We start from the raw sequence: 22,183 nt of genomic DNA, 5'->3' as shown, positions 1-22,183 counted from the left end.
GAGAAACACAAGTTCCATAGTAAACTAGTGTGGAGCCCTGTCCTCTGATCAGTGGATGGGTCAGAATTCTCTGCTCCTGTGGATTCTCGCCAGGAAGAATGAGCATCTCCCTGACCCTCCCTGTGAGGTGCAGCCACACACTCCTCCCCAGGTGGCAGAAACCACGGGCGCTGGCGACACCCCAGGCCTCACAACCTCTCCCTGAGGCCAAGTGCGGGGTGCCACAGGCTCTGGCATTGTCATCTTGATCCTTTCCTTGCTTGCTGTTTCTGTCTCCCCTACATCTGAGTTACCGCTTCCTTTGCAAACTGTTTTTCTTGTTTATATAGCACCAGTGGTATTCAACCCCACCCCACCTTCTAAACAAAAAGTGAAGAAGGAAAAACTTGAAGTATGGAGGGGTAAATTTTAAAGGTCAGATGCAAAGTTCATCTGAAAAAGTTGGAGTCTTATTTCAACTGATGGCTTTTCAGGATGTTTGTTCTTCCAGTGCAAGCTACTGTTTGTGTCTCTTTTTGAAAGAGAACTTTGCTTGATCCCCGTGTATTTCATTAGCTTCTCCATAAGACACCAGGCTGCCCTTGAACTAGGGCCAGTTGAGTGCTTTTTTCTTTTTCTTTGTTTTCTTTGTTTTCAATCATTTTTTAACAAGTGTCTAAGAAGTGGCCTCGTATAGTGCTTGGGCTTTAGATGGACCCGGGCTGCCTCCACTCTGCTGTTGACTAGCTGTATGACTTTGGGCAGGTGACCTCTCCTCTTTGAGCTTTTTGAGTCTCCTCGTCAATAAGACCGCTGTGAGTAAGATCATGTCTGAATAGTAATGAGATGATGTATGCAAAGTGCCAGGCCAAGCAACCTGCACACGGTAGGCCCTGACGTAGGTATATTGGGTCATTCAAGTTACAACCCAAACCCTAAGTCATTGGGATGGGTGATGGCAAAGCATCCATCCTAGGCAGTGGCTGGACAGCATCACCGCTGACTATATTTTGTTCATTTTTTAGAAAATAGTCCAAGCAATGTCAACTTTCATTGTTTTCCAGTACTTTAAATTCTTTTCTTACTTCATAAAGCTGACTTAAATTTAAACGTGCAAATCTACTTGACTTTTGCCAATACTTCCTTTAACTTGACCGGGTGGAGTCCTAACTGGCTTAAGTATTAAGGCAAATCCAATCTTTCCACACCGATTCCCAGTGTGGGCATGTATTGACGTGGCCAGTGGTGATCAAGAGGAGATAGATCTCCAGCGGGAACTTGAACTCTCATGCCGCACACTCTGTCTTGCCCCGGAGCTGCTTTGGAACCGATGACAGGACATGTCACCACCTCCCTCTGTGGTCGTCTTCTGTCGATGGAGAGCCGTCGTGCGTAGATAATTGTTTACGAACTTTTTGAGCTGTTGAAACATAAACTGCTGCCGACTTGGAAAACAGTGGTCATTACTATGGACGAGCTTTGCGTCGGGTGGAGGGTGGTGCGTCCCGCTCTCTACCCAGTTGACTGTGCCGTCCCGGGTCCTGCTGCTCCGGAGCCACTGCCGAGCTGGGAGCAGAAGATGAAGCGTAGGTGCTAAGAGCACCTGCCAATTCTGGCCTCAACCCTGTGCGCTCATTTAAAACCCCCTAGGATGTTCCTTGTTTGGATGGGTCACATCTCTAAAATCCGATGGGAAAAGAAGCCTCTTGAATAAAATAGAAGAAAAAGAGGAAAACATTACACATAGCCAAAGAATTAGAATATAAAGTCAGTTCATATTAGGCTTTTCTACCATCTCTCCATTCTTCATTTTTATTTTATTTTATTTTTTTTAAGATGTTGGGGGTAGGAGTTTATTAATTAATCAATTTATTTTTGCCATGTTGGGTCTTCATTTCTGTGTAAGGGCTTTCTCTAGTTGTGGCAAGCGGGGGCCACTCTTCATCGCGGTGCGCGGGCCTCTCACTATTGCGGCCTCTCTTGTTGCGGAGCACAGGCTCCAGACGCACAGGCTCAGTAGTTGTGGCTCATGGGCCTAGTTGCTCCGCGGCATGTGGGATCCTCCCAAACCAGGGCTCGAACCCGTGTCCCCTGCATTAGCAGGCAGATTCTCAACCACTGCGCCACCAGGGAAGCCCCTTCATTTTTATTTTTTTCCCAGTAAAAGAATTAGAGACCCTTTTCTTTCTCGAGCCTCACTGTGAAAGCTTGCGTAAGACTTCATGTGCCTGGGCCTTGGTTTTCTTATCTGTAAAATGAAGACGGAGGTGCCTTCCTGCTTTGCCATGGTTCTGTGCTTGCACAGACTGAAAGCTTTCAGGATATAAATATCTGCTGACTTGAAGAAACATTAGGGTAAAACATAGAGTCATTTGAGCTTCCCAGGAGCTGGGGGATCATCCATGTACAATATGATTCTTTTAAACAAGTTCTCTCAGGATTGAATTTTTCCTTTCCCCAAGAGCTCTATAAAAATAGTATTTTCTTGCCAGAGACATCGAGACCTCAGAACTACTGCCCTCGTTCTGTGAACGTGTTACATGGTTTGTGTTCGGCTTAGGGTCTTTCTATCAGACAGCCCGGCTCCGTTCTGAGAGGCTGACTCAGCAGAGCCCCAGTGCGGGGCAGGCTGGGAGCTGGTAAGACCTCCCTTCTTCCATGTGTATCCGAGGCGGAAGCAGTGTCACACCACTGCTTCTTTCTCCGTTTTACTGTACATGCTTTCAGAGCATTTTCCCTAGTTCTCCTCAGGTTGTGAGAACTTAAGCCCAGGAGGTCTCTCGTTTTTGTTCATGGCCTGGTCAGGGGCCACACAGGGCTTCTCAGTGATACCCATCTCCCCCGCACCTGCCATCCACACAGTCCCTGCCCCATTCCCCATGGCACCGTCTTAACCTCTGACCTGCCCCTCGTGTTTGCCAGAGATCCTCTTTCCTTCCCCTTGATTGAAATCCCACATAACCCCAAAGGCTCTAGGAGTAAGAGTCTAATGTTTGATTACGGAAATTTTCAATTATATACAAAATTAGAGAAAACAGAAAAGTAGAAGAAATAAGCTACCAAAAAGCAGAGAAGATAAGCTACAAGGATATAATGTACAACACAGGGGATATAGCCAATATTTTATAATAACTATAAATGGAGCATCACCTTTCAAAACTGTGAATCACTCAGAAACCAACACAACATTGTAAATCAACTATACTTCAATTTTTTTAAGTTGTGAGTTGCTATATTGTATACCTGTAACTTACATAATATTGTACAGCAACTATACTTCAAAAAAAATAGAGAAAACAGTATAATGAACCTCATGTACCCATCACCCAACTTCAAGAATCTTGTTTCATCTGCTCCTCCCAGCACTAGATTATTTTGAAGCAAGTCTCACACGTCATATCGTTTCTAGTTTCCTTTAAAAAAAAAAAAAAAAAAAAAATCTCCAATTCGGGACTTCCCCGGCGGTCCAGTGGTTAAGACTCAGCCTTCCAATGCAGAGGGTGCGGGTTCAATCCCTGGTCGAGGAACTAAGGTCTCACATGCTGCAGGGTACGGAAAAAAAATAAAAATAAAAATAAAAATCCCCAACTCCTCCCCGTGTACCTGAGAGAAGGGCACTCCAGGTTTCCTTTCGTGTGGCCCAGCCACCTCTTGGGTTTCCCAAGCTGCCAGCCTGGTCAGAAGTGGACATCCCTCCCCTGGCCACCCACAGCCCCTTTCAGGTGGAGCAGCTCGTAGAAGAATACGATCCAGTTCATCTGCCTGGTGAGGGTTCGTTTAGAAAGAAGATGGCACTTAGATGAGGAGGGAAGGCTGTTTCAAGCCTGAGAGGGACAGGGTAGGAAAAGGTACCTGATGCACACTTCACTGTCAGGGAAAAGGTGGGCTTACTTGTTTCTATTCATGATTAGCTCCTACAGACAGGGAGAGACAAACCCCCCAAGACAAATCAGCCTCTGTGACAGCAAGTCACGGGCTCATGTCCACCACCCCTGCCCCTTCCTTGCTAACAGGTAAGGCTGTCCTCCAGCAGAGGATCTAAAGGCTTGTCCTGCCCTGTCTCCATTTTCAGATGCAGTGGCAGAATGTGGAGCATGTTGGTGACCAGAGCCCCTACGTCACCTCTGTCATTCTTCACATTAAACAGAACGTCCCCATCATCCGTGACAACCTGGCTTCCACGCGGAAATACTTCACACAGTTCTGCATTAAATTTGCAAAGTAAGTCCTGCAACATCCTCATCACTGGGGTTGTTCTGAATGCCGTGCTGACCACCAGCATGCGCCCAATCCAGGTGTCCCCGCCATCCAACTAATTTTTTTGTACCCCAGAGAAGCATAATAAACTAAATTTGCTACTTAAAGTCATAAATAACAGTAGCAGCCATACAGTCATCCACATCAAGACAGACAGAAGTGAGTGGGGAGCTCCTGTTATTTGAACTATGTGGACATAATGGCACCCCTGCCTCCCCCCAGGTTTGGGTAATGAAAATTATTTTTCAACATTTCATGTATGTATTTTGTCTCTCCAACTAGATGATAAGCTTTTTAAGGGTAGGAACCATGAGTTGTTTCTTTTGAGCCTTGTCTTCCTCCTTCCTCATAGCACTGGTTACTGTGGCTGCTGGAATATATCCACTGTGGACATGCATGAGCCCAGGGAAGGTACTAGAAATCGGGAAGAGCAAGTCAGGGAGCCAGTCCATTGCCAAGTAGGTGGAGTGAACACTGCGCTGCGTGTCTTCCTGCCACGTCCTCCTGTGTGGCCATTTCTGGCTTGTTTTAAAGAGGGGAAATGGTTTGGTCCCTTGCCAGCCAGCATCTGGCTATAGCACTGTTTCTCTGGAGACCGGACACCGTGGAGGGTCAGTACCTCCTCTGACCAAGCATCAAACAAGCATTTTGGCAGACTTCGCAGGCAAGGGCCTCAGGAAGATGGGCCCAGTCCCAGCTACTGAATTTAGGTTGTTCTCATCCAAGTCCCAAAGGGTGATTTAGGGCTCCAAGTTTCTGTCTTCCCCAGATCTCTCCCAATTTGTATTCAATTAAGGCTTTCCCTCACAAACGAATCCCTAAGGAGCAACACTTATGGAGTGGCTTGTGGCCTAAGCTTCAGTTCCCAGTTTGTCAGGAAAGGCTCACGTGGCCTCTCCCGGGAGACATTGACATGTGCAGGGCGGCAGGTGGGCCAGGAGCTGACACCCCTCCACTCTCTGGGTGCTCCTTAGCACGTGTTGAAAGCATTGCTGATAAATCACACTGTGACACTCCCTGTAACCCCGGGTAGAAACAGCGTCTCTATAAAAATTGACCGTGGCCAAGAACCTCCAGTGCAATGCACAGGGGTCTGATGGAGCTAATGTTAAAGCGAGTCAGGGGTCCACTTACTTACCTAGTCCCGGCATCCGCCTCACATTCTCTCAGGGCCCTTTGCTTTCATTACTAAGCCCTTACTGGGTGAGCTGGGAAGAGGATGCCCACCTCTCACATCTGGAAAAGTTTAACCTGTGATTTAGAAAGTGGTTTTCTCATTTAATCCACGGTACCCTCTCATCATTATAAAATCCCATCTGAAGACCAGAACCCTCAGGTGGGGGGCTGTGAGAAAACCCTTCTCCAGCCCAGAGCAATAACTGCCACCACTGCGACGGCCTGGAGGAGCCTCTGGCAGTCACCCATCACGTTGCTGGAACTCTTCCCACAAAGACATGTCCCTGGTCCCTATATTTTCCCCACCCCCACCCGCTATAGTCTAGCACACAGAGCCAGTTCAAGGGCACGATCGAAGCCTACTCTAGTGTGAGGTAGTTTAGGTTATAAACTGTGTGCGTCATTGCCATCAGCCGTAATGCAATCTCACACTACTTGGCTCTGGTTTAGAGCCTGAAGGGTCCCTTCCACGTAGGCCCTTGTTCTCACGCCCTCCCGCTCAATCGGCAGGCATTCCCGTAGATGTGATACCTGGAGCTGACATTTCTTTCCTTTTAACTTCCCTTCTCATCTCACTAATGCAAAGCCTTAGATGTTTCCTTTTGCCTCCACTGGGTCTCTGAAGCAACCACAGTCTCTCCTGTTTAGACATCAGGATCACCCCGCTGATTGAAACTACTGTTTGAACCATAAGCGACTTCCCTCATCCACTCAGCCGATTCTCCTCCATTCAGTCATGGAGATGATAGATCTCTCACTAGTGGTTGGAGGGATAAAATCAGAAGTCTTAAAAATGCCCTGGTAAAGTGCTGGTACCATGCTGACACTTAAAAAGTGTTAGCTGTTACCATTGTTATTTATTGTTTATTCAGCGTGCAATCAGTTGAGCACCTGCTGTGTTCCAGATGCAGCGTTAAGTGCTTTGGCTTAGTAGACGTGGTCCCTATCTTCATTTGCCTTACGGTCAAGTGGAGGGAAGTAGACATGTAAGCAAATAAGTGTAACAGAGTAGGTTACGTATTAGGCTAGAGGTCTGTGAACTCTGCAGAGTATGGTGGAGGTGACTGAGGAAAGGCTTCATAGGAAAGCTGTCCTTGAGCAGAGTCTGGGAGACGTGTGTGCACTGACCTGCAAGGCCGTGGGGAAGGGCGTTCCAGGCAGAGGGAGCAGCATGAGCAAGTGCACAGAGGCATCAAATAGCCTCTACAGAGTCATAGGATCTGCAAGTGGCCCAGCCCGCTTGAAGCACAGTGTACCAGGGCTTAGCAAGATGGGGCTGGGGAGAGAGAGTCAAGACAGTGAAGGAAGGCCTGTCTGCAGCCATTGCAAGAATTGTAATCAGGGGAGCATCTTGATCGTATGTGCATCTGAAATACTGATACATTTCTTTGACAGCTGATGGATTCGAAATGATAAGGCCGAAGGCTAGGAGACCAGTTAGGAAACAACTGAAAGAGCTCTAGTGAGAAAGAGGAGGGCGGCAGCAGGGGGATGGTCAGGAGGGGTGGGTGTGGGCATCCAGGGAAGAGCTGGGAACGGACTGGATACTGGAGTTGAGGGCAAGGGGACGGTTTCTGACTTGGATGACTGGGCAGAGGAGATCCAGTCCCCTGAGCCTGGTTTTGGGGTGGGGCTGAGTCTTGGATATGCTGGGGTTGAGGTACTGGTGCCATGCCAGTGGGATGTCCAGTAGGCCACTGGATATCAGAGTGGGCACAAGCATTCTGGAAAAGATGTGGGGAGAGCAAAGAGCGTGGCGAGCACAAGCCTGAGAGCAGCATTTGAAGAGTGAGGAGAGGGAGAGGCTGGCCAGGCTTTACCTCGACTTCCAGGTCCTTTATTGCCATGGTCCTCCCTTCGTCGTGGGCCCTGTGTTCTGGTCAGTTCACTCTGAACCTGGCCTGACTATAGGCATTTCTGGTTCCCACATCTTCTGTTCTGCACCAGTGCAACTCAGCCTCCCCTACACAGGCCTCTGCAGTTTTTTCTTCTAAAAAGCCCTCTGACCTATTAAAATCATATTCTCTCTTTCCCCAAACCAGCATCATCAACCTGCCTGGCCCAGCTTGCCCTTCAGTCCCCAGTAAATTTTTTGGAGATCATGTGTTTTGTTTCCTGATCTGACCGTTACTCCCTTAGCATTTATTTCCTATGTTTTTGCATTTAAGATCGCATAACTACCTCATGTATATTTGACTATCATTACCTATTAGGATGTTTTCAGCTACTAGTCATAGAAGCCCTGACTCCGACTGACTTAAACAGAGGTGAATGTTTTTATTTCATATAACCAAAGTCCAGAGATAGGACACATCCAAAGATGGTTGCCTCAGTGGTTCAGCAATGTCATTGAGGACCCAGGTTCTTTACTTACCCTGCTCTCCTTGGGCCTGGCTTCTTCCTTAGAACAGTGGTAAAATGGCAGCTCTAGATGTTACATCCAAACACACGAATACCCTAAAGAAGAAGAGAGACTTGCCCCAGCCATGCAATGAAGTCCTTCCCTCCAGCTGGCTTGGATCACAAGCCACATCAGCACCAACAACAGTCACCAAGGGACCCCATGCTCTGCCTGTCTGATGCTGATTAGAATTCACTCCTGTAGTTTAGGAGGGAACAGCTTTTCCCCAGCACCCCAAGGCCGGATTTACCTAAATAAAACCAGGGCTATAGTTAGAAAGAAAAAGAGTGGATGCTTGTCGGCCACAGTAGTGTCTACTTTAATTCTCACTTTTCTTGTAGAAGGAAGTGGGGCCTTAAAAAAAGAAAAAATGTTTCTGCAGTTCTTTACCAAAGAGAATATAAGCCTAATTTGTCACTTCTTTTTTATCCACAGCTCCTTCATTCCCAAGTTCATCACCCACCTCTTCAAGTGCAAGCCAATTAGCATGGTGGGAGCAGAACAGGTAAGACGAAACTGGGATAGGACTGTTCCTTATGGCTCTTGTCATAGGTCAAACTGCATAACTTCCTAGTACAGAGCTACTGTGGAGAAGTAAAATCACGGATTTCCCTGTTTGAGGACAGAATGATGACCTGGCAGCTTAAATTATTCATCCATTTATTTAAAACATTTTCACTGAGCGCCTCCTAAGGTGTTTGTCCTTAGGCAAGTTGCTTAACCTTCCAGGGCTTTAATTTCTTCGTCTATAAAATGGGGATACTCACAGCAGCACCTCACAGGGTAGTTGTGAGGATTAAACAAGATAAGGCAGTGAAGTGCTTGACCCAATGTCAGGCATATGAGGAGCCCTCAACACATGCCAGCTGTTACGACTGATCGTTTGTTTCCACCGTCAGTGCCCATCTCCCCACATAGAAACATCTGGTCGATGCTTGCTGCGGGCTGTCTGGCTGACCAGCTTAGTTAGCAGAGTCAGAAGTATTGTCTCAGCAAACTTCCTGGGAGGTTGCGTGGATTCAGACACTGATGGACTGTCTGAGTGTAGAATTTCAGTGTTTGGAAATTCTTACCTCTTGCATGTCATAAACACAGAACGAATTCTGTCCTTGGGAAACAGCAGAATAATGCCCCAGCACGCCCAGTTTCGTTAGCACATGTTTATCGGGAATCCACTCTGTTCACCTCACTTTTGTGTGTGATAGGAGAGGGCGCAGAGTGGTTGCTCTCTGTGTGTCTGAGAGAGGCTTTAGATTCTCAGTTACTAGGTTTCTGTCTCTGGACTTGATGAAGCCACTGGAACACAAAGTTGACTCATTGGGAGCATGTTTCCATGAGTTTGCAGCTCTGCCCAGGCCTTACAAGCTCATTTAGTGTCCAGTAGCATGATATTTTCATATTGTCACATGAACCCAATGTCATATCTATTTTCCTCAGATTTTCTCTTCTTTAAAAGAATGTTAAAATAATCAGCTCAGGCTTCAAAGCCCGCACCTTCAGAAATATATCAATTTGGCCAGTATTTACTTCTGCTTTGAGATGTGGATGAGAAAACCATCTGTGAAACTGGTGTTTTACTTTCTCAGACCCCAGACAAATAGGAGTGGGTGACAGGAGAGCATAGATCTCAACAGGCCCAGCCTAGGGGAGGCCGTGGGTGAGAACTAAAGGCAATGTGGCCCTCGGAGGATTCCCTCGTGAAGTTCAGGTTTAGCTTGGGTCCGTGCTTGCCCTGAGTATCTGGTCTTAGAAACCCAAGCAGTCATGGAGCTGGAGGCGTGATCACTCAGGCAGCAAAACCTTAGGAACCAAGAAGTTAACAAAGGGAAGTTCACAGATTAAAACAGATTCTGCTGCAAGTCTTGCAGCGGCTGTAATCCAAACTTTAATGAAAGCTGTGAGAGTCAAAGCAAAGATTGAGGCCTAATCTCAGATGCCTCTGCTTTGCCACAGAAGTACTAGATCCTAAATTTAGACTACACTTTAATACTTGTGCCAAATATGGGAAAGGAGACATTTTCCTGCTCTTGATTCTCTTCCTGATTACTGTATAAAGTAAATTATTTCTCTTTGGGCCCCAGAGTCCACTTGAGCAATTGCAAGGGCATGTGGAACTGAACCATACCAGTATTTGTAATGCTTCTTGCTAGTTTGTGATTTTCAGAGAGCCTTGTGGGATTTGCAGGGTCATTAATTAGTCTTTTGGCCACGGTATCTATGACCGAGCACACAGTAGAAAAGGAATCCAGGGACTTCCCTGGTGGCGCAGTGGTTAAGAATCTGCCTGCCAATGCAGGGGACACGGGTTCGGGCCCTGGTCTGGGAAGATCCCATATGTCGCAGAGCAGCTAAGCCCGTGAGCCACAACTGCTGAGCCTGCGCTCTAGAGCCCACGAACCACAATTGCTGAGCCCACGTGCCACGACTACTGAGGCCCGCGTGCCTAGAGCCCATGCTCTGCAACAAGAGAAGCCACTGCAATGAGAAGCCTGTGCACCACAACGAAGAGTAGCCCCCACTAGCCGCAACTAGAGAAAGCCTGCGCGCAGCAACGAAGACCCAACGCAGCCAAAAACAAATAAATAAATTTATTTTTTTAAAAAAAGGAATCCATTTGCACAAACTACTTACCAGAGAGGAAGCAGCACATTGTGGTGTCGGGAAAAGGACCCTAAAACTTGGGGTCCAGTCCCCGCTCTGCTTTTAATGGGCCCTGTGATCATGAGCAGTTGCTTCCTTGCTCTGGACTCAGTTTCCTCATGTTTAAATAAGAGCCCTGAATCAGACTCTCCACACGCCTCCTTCTAGATCTATTGTATTGTGGATCTAAAATATTTTGAGGGGACTTCCCTGGTGGCGCAGTGGCTAAGACTCTACGCTCCCAGTGCAGGGGGCCCAGGTTTGATCCCTGGTCAGCAAACTAGACCCCACATGCGTGCCACAACTAAGAGTTTGCATGCCTCAACTAAGGAGCCCACCTGCTGCACCTGAGACCCAGCACAACCAAATAAATTAAAATAAAATAAAATATTTTGAGCAATATAGTTCATGTCTATACTTCATAGACATGAACTATATTGCTCAAAATATTTTAGATCCATAAATATTTTCCTTTGTATTATCTTTATAGACCATATTGACTTTTTCTATTGTGGTAAAACATACATAACATAAAATTTAACATTTTAACCATTTTAAGTGTACAGTTCCTAGTATTAAGTATATTCACATTGTTGTGCAAACATCCACCATCCACTTCCAGACCTTTTTCATCATCCCAAACTGAAACTCCCTTCCCATTAAACACTAACTCCCCACCCCTCCTGCCCCAGCTGCTGGCAGCCACCATTCTTTCTATCGCTATGAATGTGACTGCTCGAGGGACCTCCTTTAAGTGGAATCATACAATATCTGTCCATTTGTGTCTGGCTTATTTCACTTAGCATGCTTTCAGGGTTTATTCATGCTGTAGTACGTTTCAGAATTTCCTTCTTTTTAAGGCTGAACAGTATTCCATCATACATATTACCACATTTTGACCATATTGACTTTTTAAAAAATAAATAAATTTTTTTTTTTTTAAATAACGTGATTTTTTTTTTTAACGTCTACATTTCTTTCTGTTCATTTATTTATTTATTTTTGGCTGCGTTGGGTCTTTGTTGCTGCACGCGGGTTTTCTCTAGTTGTGGCGAGCGGGGGCTACTCTTCGTTGCGGTGCATGGGCTTCTCATTTTGGTGGCTTCTCTTTGTTGCGGAGCACGGGCTCTAGGCGCACGGGCTTCAGTAGCTGTGGCAAGTTGGGGAGCACGAGCTTAGTTGCTCTGCGGCATGTGGGATCTTCCCGGACCAGGGCTCGAACCCATGTCCCCCTGCGTTGGCAGGTGGATTCTTACCCACTGCGCCACCAGGGAAGTCCCTAAAGACCTTTTTGAATCTCTTAACTACCCACCTGCTCACTTTTCTCTGTCTCATTAAGCTCTGGCCTGTCTTGATTTTTATGAGGCCATCCTTCCCACTGAGAGCTTGAAGCCTCTTCTGTCACCCAGTCAAAAGGGTCCTCCCTTTGTGCCACACAGAGCAAAGAGACAGGCACAGCCATGCTCCACAGGGGTTTACAAGCATTGGCAGGGTCGCCAAGGTCCTGGAGATGGGGAGACCGAGCCAGCTCATGAAAGAAATGAATCAGTTAATGAAAAACAATATTGCCATAAACATCACACTTAATGGTCAAATATAGAAAGATTTTCTCTTGACATTAGGAACAAGACAAGGATGTCTGCTGTCACCATTTCTATCCCACATTGCCCTTGAAGTCCTAGCCAGAACAATAAAACAAAAAATAAAAGAAAGTTTTAAAGAAATAAAAGGTACACAGATTAGAATGGAAGAAACAAAACTGTCATTTTTCACATTTCACAGAGAACGTGATTGTGAATGACAGTATCCAAAAGAATCTACAGACAAACTATTAGAATATAAATTTAGTAGGGATGTGAGATATAAGGTCAGTATTTAAATTATTTTTAATGTTTGCATATAACAGCAACAGACAATTTAAAATGAAAAATTTTTTAATGAAACCATATACAGTAGCGTTAGGAGACATTAAATAGCTAGGAATAAGTCTATTAAAAAATATGCTAGTCTTCTACACAGAAAATGATACAATATTAAGAGACATTAAAGAAGACCTTTAAAATGTCAGGAAAGCTCATGTTCATGTATTAAAGGACTCAATATTTTAAAAATATCAATTCTTCCAACATTAATCTCTAGATACAGTAAAATCCCAGTAGGGGTGGGGTGGATGAGAGTGTGAATGGAAATTGATAAGTTGATTCTAAAAGGTGGATGGAAGTGCAGAGACCAAGAATAGCTAAAATAACTCTAAAGAAAGAGCACAGAGTTGGAGGATTTAAACCTCAGGATACCAAGACTTCTTTTAATGCTGAAGTAATTAAGCACACAGGGACAAATGGGCCAACAGAACAGAGTCAAGTTCAGAAATAGACCCACACATACATAGACACTTGATTTATGACAGAAACGGCACTAATTCAGTTAGGAAGGGATGGTCTTCTCAGTAAACAGTGCTGGGTAATTGAATATCCACGTGGAAAAAAATTAATCTTGACCTTAACCACACACCATATAGGAAAGTCAGTTCCAGCAAGGATGGGGAGAAATTAGAACCCTCATACACTGGAAGTGGAAAATGCTGCAGCCATTTTGGGAAACAGTTTGGCAGTTTCTCAAAATGTTAAACATAGAGTTCCCATGTAACCCAGCAATTCCACTCCTAGATAGAAACCCAAAAGAATTGGAAAAGTATGTTCACGCAAACACTTGTGCAGTGTTATTCATAATAGCCAAAAAGTAGAAACAACTCAAATGCCCATCAGTTGATGAATGGATAAAGAAAATGGTTTAATCTTGCAAGGGAATATTATTCAGCTCTAAATAGAAGTGAAATACTTACACATGCTACAACATAGATGAACCTTGAGAACATTATGCTAAGTGAAAGAAGCCACAGACAAAAGGTCACATAACGTATGATTCCATTTATACGGAATGTCCAGAACAGGCAAATCCACAAGACAGAAAGTAGACTAATGGTTGGCAAGGGGTGGAGGAGAGGAGGAAAAGAGATGTGATCGCTAATGGGTATGGAATTTATTTGTGGCGTGTTGAGAGGTCTGGAACTGAATGGTACACTTTTAAAAGGTGAATTTTATGGTATATTGTATCTCAGTTTTAAAAAAATCAATTCCAGGTGGATTATAGCTCTGAAAGTGAAAGATAAGACAACAAAACTTCTGGAAGATAATAAGAGAATATTTTTATGACTGTGGGTTAGGCAAAGATTCCTTAACAAAACATTAAAAGTACCAATCATAAAAGAAGAGATTATTTGGAGTACTTAAAATTAAGGATGTCTTTTTCTCAAAAGACAAGCCAGAGTAGCAGATGATATTTGCAATATATGTAACAAAGTACTCATATTCTAAGTATATACTTTCTAAAATCTCTTAACATATCACTTATATGTGGAATCTTAAAAGGAAAAAAAAAACAAACCAATTTCATAGAAACAGGGAATAGAATGTTAGTTGCCAGGGGCTGGGGGAAGGAGGAAATGGGGAGATGTAGGTCAAAGGGTACACACTTTCAGTTCTAAGATGAATAAGTTCTAAGGACCTAAGGTACAGCATGGTGACTGTAATTAATAATATGGTATGATATACTTGAAATTTGCTGAGAGTAGATCGTAAGCATTCTTACCACATACACAAAGGGAGAGTTAATTATCTTGATCTTGGTTATCATTGCACTATATATATGTATATCAAATAATCACCTTGTACACTTTAAGTATATGCAGTTAAAGTATATTTGTCAATTATTCCTCAGTAAAGTTGAAAAAATTACCTTAAAAAACCCCTCAACAAATCAATTAGAAAAAGATGATCAACCAGTAGAAAAATGACAAAAGATTTGAATAGGCACTTCAGAAAGAGGCTCACCAAAAAAGCCAAAAAGCATATTAATCATCCAGGGAAATATAAATTAAAGTCACAATGATATTAGAATGGCTAAAATTAAAAAGGCCAATGATACCAAGTGTTGGTGAGGATGTGAAGCAACTGGAACTTTCATGCATTGCTGGTAGGAATGGAAATTGGCACAACCAAATTGGAAAACTATCTGGCAGTCTGTACTAAAGCTAAACATATGCTTACTCCTTGAACCGGCAATTCTGCGTAGATGCCACCCCAGAGAAATAAGGGTATATGGCCCCCAAAGGCATATACAAGAATGTTCATGGCACGTTAATGAGCAGTAGACGAATCCTGAGTGACAGAGGGCAGAAGTGTGGTCATCTTTGTTAGGAAGGAAGGGAGAGCGTTGACTGGAAGAGAACCTGAGGGAGCCTTCTGGGATGCAAGAAATGTCTCATATCCTTTTTTTTTTTTTAATTTTTTAAAAATTGAAGTATAGTTGATTTACAATATTGTATTAGTTTCTGTTGTACAGCAGAGTGATTCAGTTATATATATGTATATTCTTTTTCATACTCTTTTCCATTATAGGATATTGAATATAGTTCCCTGTGCTATATTGTAGAACCTTATTGTTCATCTATTTTATATATAGTAGTGTGTATCTGCTAATCCCAAACTCCTAATTTATCCCCCTGCCCTTTCCCCTTTGGTAACCATAAGTTTGTTTTCTCTGTCTGTGAGTCTGTTTCTGTTTTGTAAATAAGTTCATTTGTATCATTTCATTTAGATTCCAAATATAAGTGATATCATATATTTGTCTTTCTCTGTCTGATTTACTTCACTTAGTATGATAATCTCTAGGTCCATCCATGTTGCTGCAAATGGCATTATTTCATTCTTTTTATGGCTGAGTAGTATTCCATTTTGCGTGTGTGTGTGTGTGTGTGTGTGTGTGTGTTGGATTGGCCAAAAAGTTCGTTAGGGTTTTTCCATAACATCTTATATGCCACATCTCTTTATCCATTCTTCTGTCGATGGAGTAATGTCCCATATCTTTAATGAGGCAATAGGTGTATACATATGTAATAGTTTATCAAGCTATGTACTTGGTCTTTGTGTAGTTTATTGTGTGAAAGTTACACCTAAATTTTTAAAAAAAGAAGAGAGGAAAGAAACTAGGCATGTCCTCACCTTGGTCCATCCATTCTTCATATCTTGAACTGTCTCTTCTGTGTCACCTCATTGAAACTTAGCGTTGTATATATGGTCCTTTACCTTCTAGCAGTGGGCCTTTTATCTTGTCTCCTCAAGGTTTCCATCACTGTGATAGTCATTATGACCCCCAAGAGTTGTAGGGGCTCTTTAAGAAGTAAACCCCTCAGAGCTTTCCACTGCTGGGTGATGACGCCTCCCAGGCATAGCATGCTGGCCAGATCTGCACCCCAGTAGCCCATCAAGAAAATGAGCCACACCACCCCAAAATTTATCTCTGAGGCGCAAACAAATTTGGTGGATGGCCACCTCTTGCCCAATGCCTCATGCCTAGGGGGATGAACTTTTAGCCATTTTCAAAGATGAAAGCCAGCAGATTTTCATGATAAATGGGGCCTTTCACCTTCATTGCCCACAGACAGCTGCTAAGCCTATCAGACTAGCTCCCACCTTTTCTGACTGCATTACTTCTGGTAAAACCTGAGACGAAGGTTTCCATCTGTACAGCTGTCTGGTGAGGACAAAATTTTATTGTGACTGGCCGGGAATTGAAAAAGTCCTGTCTCTCAAAATATGGGAGACACTAGAGAGTTATGTCTGGCTCATTCAAAACTCTTCCTGTCACTTAAGACTGTACAATTATTTATGCATATAATATATCTCTGGGAAACAGAAAGTACAGAGAAAACAGGAAGTATCCCCATAAGTTTTTAAATGATCATTGATTTTTTTTTTCCTGCTAGCAAATAATGCCAAGACATGCCTTTGATTTTGACAAGGCTCTGAAAGTTTGCTGTATGGAAGATAAAGTTGAATCCTCACTAGGCCTCAAATAACATAGTGTGGGAAAAAAAGAAGAAGAAGAAAAAGACATAGTTCCAGTTAATAAAAGTATAGAAAATAATGTCAAGAATATCAGCTTCCCACTCAGCTTAGTCAGATCTTAACATGTTCCCACATTTGCTTTAGATCTTTTTTATATAAAGTAAATCATTACAGTTATGGCCGAGGTCCCCTATGGACCCTACCCTTCCACTCGCCTCCCTACATGCCCAGAGGTAATCACTATTCTGATTTTGATTTTTATCATTCCCGTATATGTTTTGATATGTTACATGTGGATCTATTCACAAAAGATATATAATTTTGTTTTGCATATTTTTAAACTCTGTACAAATGGTACTATACATATCATTCCCCACTTGCTTTTTTTTTTTTTTTTTTAATGAAAGCTTCTTTATTTATTTATTTATTTATTTTTGGCTGTGTTGGGTCTTCATTTCTGTGTGAGGACTTTCTCTAGTTGTGGCGAGCGGGGGCCACTCTTCATCGTGGTGCACGGGCCTCTCGCTATCGTGGCCTCTCTTGTTGCGGACCACAAGCTCCAGACGTGCGGGCTCGGTAATTGTGGCTCACAGGCCTAGTTGCTCCACGGCATTTGGGATCTTTCCAGACCAGGGCTCGAACCTGTGTCCCCTGCATTGGCAGGCAGATTCTCAACCACTGCGCCACCAGGGAAGCCCCCCACTTGCTTTTTTTGCCCAACATAATGTTTTCTGAGACTTATCTATGTTGTTATAGGTTGTTTGAGTTCACTCATTTTCACTAAAATATCATATTCCATTGCATGAATATGCCACCATTTGTTTATCCATTCTACCGTTGATGAGCATTTAGGTTGTTTCCAGTCTTCTGCTTTTACAAACAGTGGATGCAGGGAACCGTTTTTTTTTTGTTTTGTTTTGTTTTTTTACATGGGCAAGAATTTCTCTAAAGGATATGAGTGCTGTGTTATGGGTTATGCACATCTTCCCGTAAGGAAATAGTACTGAGTTTCCCCCAAAGTGCCTCAACCAATTTATACTCTCATCCTAAGTGTGAGTTTCATTGCACCATATGCCTGCCAACACTTGGTATTTTTGACCTTTTTACTTTTGCCTTTCTGATGAGTACGAAATGGTACACAATTGTGGTTTTGATTTACTGGATTACTATAAGGTTAAGTATCATTTCACACACCTTGTGAGCGGTTGAGTTGTAGTTTTTTTGTTTGTTTTTGTTTTTGTTTTGTTTTTGCGTGTGTGAGTTGCCCGTTCAGATCTTTGCCACACCGCTGTTATTCTTGCTACTGGGGTTGCTGGTCTTTTTCTTATTGACTTTCAGGAATCGTTATGTGTTCTCAGTATTATCCCTTTGGCAGTATTGCAGAAATCCTCTCCCAGTTTGTGTCTTTTTACTTTGTTTATGTGTCTTTTGATATAGGCTTATGTTATTTTGAGGTAGATTTTTCCATCTTTCCTCTGTCTCACATTCTTCTCTTCCCTACAGAAATAATCTGTTTTCTTCTTAATGTTTTTCTTTTTATATCTGGGTTTTTAATCTGCATGGAATTGAGCATACTTGTTTTTTAGAGGCATGTGCTGGGTTTCCTCTGAGGATGAGCAGTGCTCACTTCCAGTGGGGCTCTGGGAACCGCTCTGATGCCAGGCGCTTTGTGGGGGTGCCTCTGACAGTCTATACTTATCTGCCTCCTGAATGCTTGGGTGCCTTTCTCTGTGAGCCCATGGCCTTCTCAAAAAACAGACACTAGGAGAGTAAGAATGTTCATCTCTGGAAATCTAGAAAAGTCCAAAATATCCTAGCGCTTTCCTTGTCTGCCACTGAATGAACTACAGAGTTTAGGCCTTCGGACAGCAGCACTAGTGCATGAAATTACTCTTTCCTTAGTGTAGCTTCCCACTGTTTTTTTAAATTAAGGCTTTATTGTTTTTAGAGCAGTTTAAGTCACAGCAAAGTCGAGGGGCAGATACATAGAGTTCCCATATACTCCCTGCCCCACAGAAGCATAGCCTCCCGCATTATCAACATCTCCTATCAGGGTGGTACATTTGTTACAATCAAGGAACTTGTGTTGACACATCATTATCATTCAAAGTCTATAGTTTACATTACAGTGTTACAGTTTACACTCTTGGTGTTATACAGTCTGTGGCTTTGGACAAATGTATAATGACATGTATCCACCATCATGGTATTATACAGAGTAGTTTCACTGCCCTAAAAATCCTCTGTGCTCCACCAGTTCATCCTACCCACCACCACCAACCCCTGGCAACCACTGATCTTTTTCTTCCTCCATAGTTTTGCCTTTTCCAGAATGTCATAGAGTTGGAATCATACAATATGTAGCCTTTTCAGATTGGCCTTTTCACTTAGTCATGTGCACTTAAGTTTCCTTCCTATCTTTTTTTTTTTGTGGCTGTGTTGGGTCTTTGTTGCTGCACGCTCGCTTGCGGCGAGCGGGGGCTACTCTTCATTGTAGTGCATGGGCTTCTCATTGCGGTGGCTTCTCTTGTTGCGGAGCACGGACTCTAGGCATGTGGGCTTCAGTAGTTGTGGCGCAGGCTCAGTAGTTGTGGCTCGGGGGCTCTAGAGCACAGGCTCAGTAGTTGTGGCGCATGGGCTTAGTTGCTCCGCGGCATGTGGGATCTTCCCGGACCAGGGCTCGAACCCATGTCCCCTGCACTGGCAGGCAGATTCCCAACCATTGCACCACCAGGGAAGTCCCTAAGGTTCCTTCATATCTTGATAGCTCACTTCTTTTTAGCACTGAGTAATAATCCATTGTCTGAGTGTGCCACAGTTTCTCCATTCAGCTACTGAAGGTTATCTTGTTTGCTTCCAAGTTTTGGCAATTATGAATAAAGCTGTTAAAAACATCCGTGTACAGGTTTTTTTTTTTAATTTATTTATTTATTTTGGCTGCGTTGGGTCTTCGTTGCTGCAGTGAGTGGGGGCTTCTCTTGTTGCAGAGCACGGGCTCCAAGCGTGCAGGCTTCAGTAGTTGTGGCACACGGGCTCAGTAGTTGTGGCTCGTGGGCTCTAGAGCGCAGGCTCTGTAGTTGTGGCGCACGGGCTTAGTTGCTCTGCGGCATGTGGGATCTTCCTGGACCAGGGCTCGAACCCATGTCCCCTGCATTGGCAGGCGGATTCTTAACCACTGCGCCACCAGGGATGTCCCCATGTACAGGTTTTTGTGTGAACATAAGTTTTCAATTCTAGACACATAATGAGTAGCATCATTGCTAGATTGTATGGTTAGAGTATGTTTAGTTTTTTTTTTTTGCGGTACGCGGGCCTCTCACTGTTGTGGCCTCTCCCGTTGCGGAGCACAGGCTCCGGAGGCACAGGCTCAGCGGCCATAGCTCACGGGCCCAGCCACTCCGTGGCATGTGGGATCTTCCCGGACCGGGGCACGAACCCGTGTCCCCTGAATTGGCAGGCAGACTCTCAACCACTGCACCACCAGGGAAGCCCGAGTATGTTTAGTTTTAATATAAGAAGCCACCAAACTGTCTTCCAAAGTGGCTGTAACATTTTGCATTTCCACCAGCAACTAATGAGAGTTCTGTTGCTCTTCATCCTCACCAGCATTTGATGTTGTCAGTGTTCCAGACTTTAGCCATTCTAATAGGTGTATAGCGGTATCTCATTGCTGTTTTAATTTGCATTTCCCTGGTGACAAATGATATGGAGCATCTTTTCAAATGCTTATTTGTCATCTGTATATCTTCTTTGGTGAGGTATCTGTTAAGCTCTTGGTCCCATTTTTTAGTTGGGTTGTTTGTTTTCTTATTGTTGAGTTATTCTTAAAAAGCTTTGTATATTTTAGATAACAGTCTTTTGTAAGATGTATCTTTTGCAAATATTTTCTCCCAGTCTGTGGCTTGTCTTCTCATTCCCTTGACATTGTCTTTTGGATAGCAAAAGTTTTTCATTTTAATGAAGTCCAGTTTATCAATTATTTCTTTCACAGATCATATCTTTGGTGTTATATCTAAAAAGTCATCACCATACCCAAGGTCATCAAGGTTTTCTCCTATGTTATCTTCAAGGAGTTTTATAGTTTTGTGTTTTACATTTAGGTCTGTAATCCATTTTGATTTAGTTTATGTGAAGGGTGTAAGGTCTGTGTCTAGATTCCCTTTTATTTTTATTTTTTGAACATAGATGTCCAGCTGTTCCAGCACCATTTGTTGGAAAGACTGTCTTTGTTCCATTGAATTCCCTTTTTGCTCCTTTGTGAATGACCAGTTGACTATATTTGTGTGGATTTATTTCTGGGCTTTTTCTTCTCAGTTGATCTATTTGTCTATTCTTTCACCAGTACTAAACTGTCTTGATTACTATAGCTTTATTTTATTTATTTTTATCTATCTATCTATCTATCTATCTATTTATTTATTTATGTATTTGGCTGCACTTGGTCTTAGTTGTGGCACACACGATCTTCATTGCCGTGTGCGGGATCTTCATTGCAGCATGCAGGATATTTAGTTGTGGCATGCAGGATCTTTTAGTTGTGGCATGCGGGATCTAGTTCCCCGACCAGGGATCATCGAATCCAGGCCCCCTGCATTGGGAGTGCGGAGTCTTAACCACTGGACCACCAGGGAAGTCCCTACTGTAGCTTTATTATAAGTCTGGAAGTTGGGTAGGATCAGTCCTCCAACTTTGTTCTTCTCCTTTAATATTGCATTCGCTATTCTGGGTCTTTTGCCTCTCCATATAAACTTCAGAATCAGTCTGTTTCAATACCTCACCATTTTTTGAGAGCAATATTTCCCTCTGTGTTATCCCAAGTAAAACATTGATGGTTTCACCAGATTTTCATACCATTGTCAGAATTATAATCACCATGACCATTAAGTTAATAGTGTTTCTCATTAATGAGTTTGTCTTATCTTTAGTCGTTAATTCTCCTGTCCATAGCAAAGTACAGGGAGAATGAGAGAATTCAGGGTGTCATAGGGCCTGGAAGGGATACCATTCCACCCTTGCTTGATATAATTATGAAAAGCTTTCTGAGAGGAGCAGGCAGTGGTAGATACAGCAAGCCCTGTCCTGAACATAAGATTGACCATCAGAGTTGCAGTAGTGAGATTGTCATCCTACTGCTACCTTTGTCTGGTTGGTGGGCATGTGATTCCATTCTCCTAAACTGTCTGAACAGGCCAGTGTATATATGCCATTTCTGTGCCTGCAGTTGGTGGGCAATCAGGAAAGCTGATAGCCTTCCAAATAATTGGCATCCAAGAGAACCAAAAAAAAAGAAAGAAAGAAAGAAAAAGACAGTTTGTTGCCAAGATACTGATGTTTAAATTTGATTTAATCTCCTACATCCTCACTCGCATCCAGAGAAATCCACAATAGAGCAGTACGGAATGACCATTTTTTGCCTGTTGAATAAGCAACATTTTTATGGCAGTTTTCAGTGCTGATGTGGGTGCAGTCTGCACTATGTAAATAGGTACATTCCATTCAGAAAGCAGTTCAGGATATGTAAGAGGAACCTTTGAAATGTCCTTATCCTTTGATCTGTCCCAAAGACTGTCTCCTAAGGAAATGCCACTGATAGACCTAGAATTATATCTACACAGCTGTTCATCACAGTATTCATTATTTATAGTAATAAAAATCTAGAAACAAAGTGTACGGGAATGGTTAAAAATATTAAAGTTACACACACACACACACACACACACACACCATAGAGTACTGTATAGCCATTAAAAATCATGATTTTTTTTAAAGACTGCCAAGATGGGAAAATAGACTTCAAAAAACTTCATGTATTAAGTGGAAAGAC

The 22,183-nt window shown here is 43.2% G+C and overlaps 1 protein-coding gene across 1 annotated transcript in view; it reads left to right on the top strand.

The window, feature by feature from the left end:
- Positions 1 to 22,183, top strand: part of VPS53 (VPS53 subunit of GARP complex) — a gene marked incomplete at both ends in the record, with an annotated part of 125,649 nt that overhangs the window by 100,560 nt on the left and 2,906 nt on the right. Inside the window, 2 exons of the mRNA XM_079725193.1 lie at positions 4,052 to 4,200; positions 8,249 to 8,318. Of these exons, the coding sequence (XP_079581319.1) occupies positions 4,052 to 4,200; positions 8,249 to 8,318 (219 nt within the window). The remainder of the gene's footprint in view (positions 1 to 4,051; positions 4,201 to 8,248; positions 8,319 to 22,183) is intronic.

The sequence above is a fragment of the Hyperoodon ampullatus genome (assembly GCF_949752795.1).
Source record: "Hyperoodon ampullatus genome assembly, chromosome: 19".
NCBI classification, from domain to species: domain Eukaryota; kingdom Metazoa; phylum Chordata; class Mammalia; order Artiodactyla; family Ziphiidae; genus Hyperoodon; species Hyperoodon ampullatus.
The sequence above is the reverse complement of the archived record's forward strand: the minus strand, read 5'-3'. Positions and strand labels throughout refer to the sequence as shown.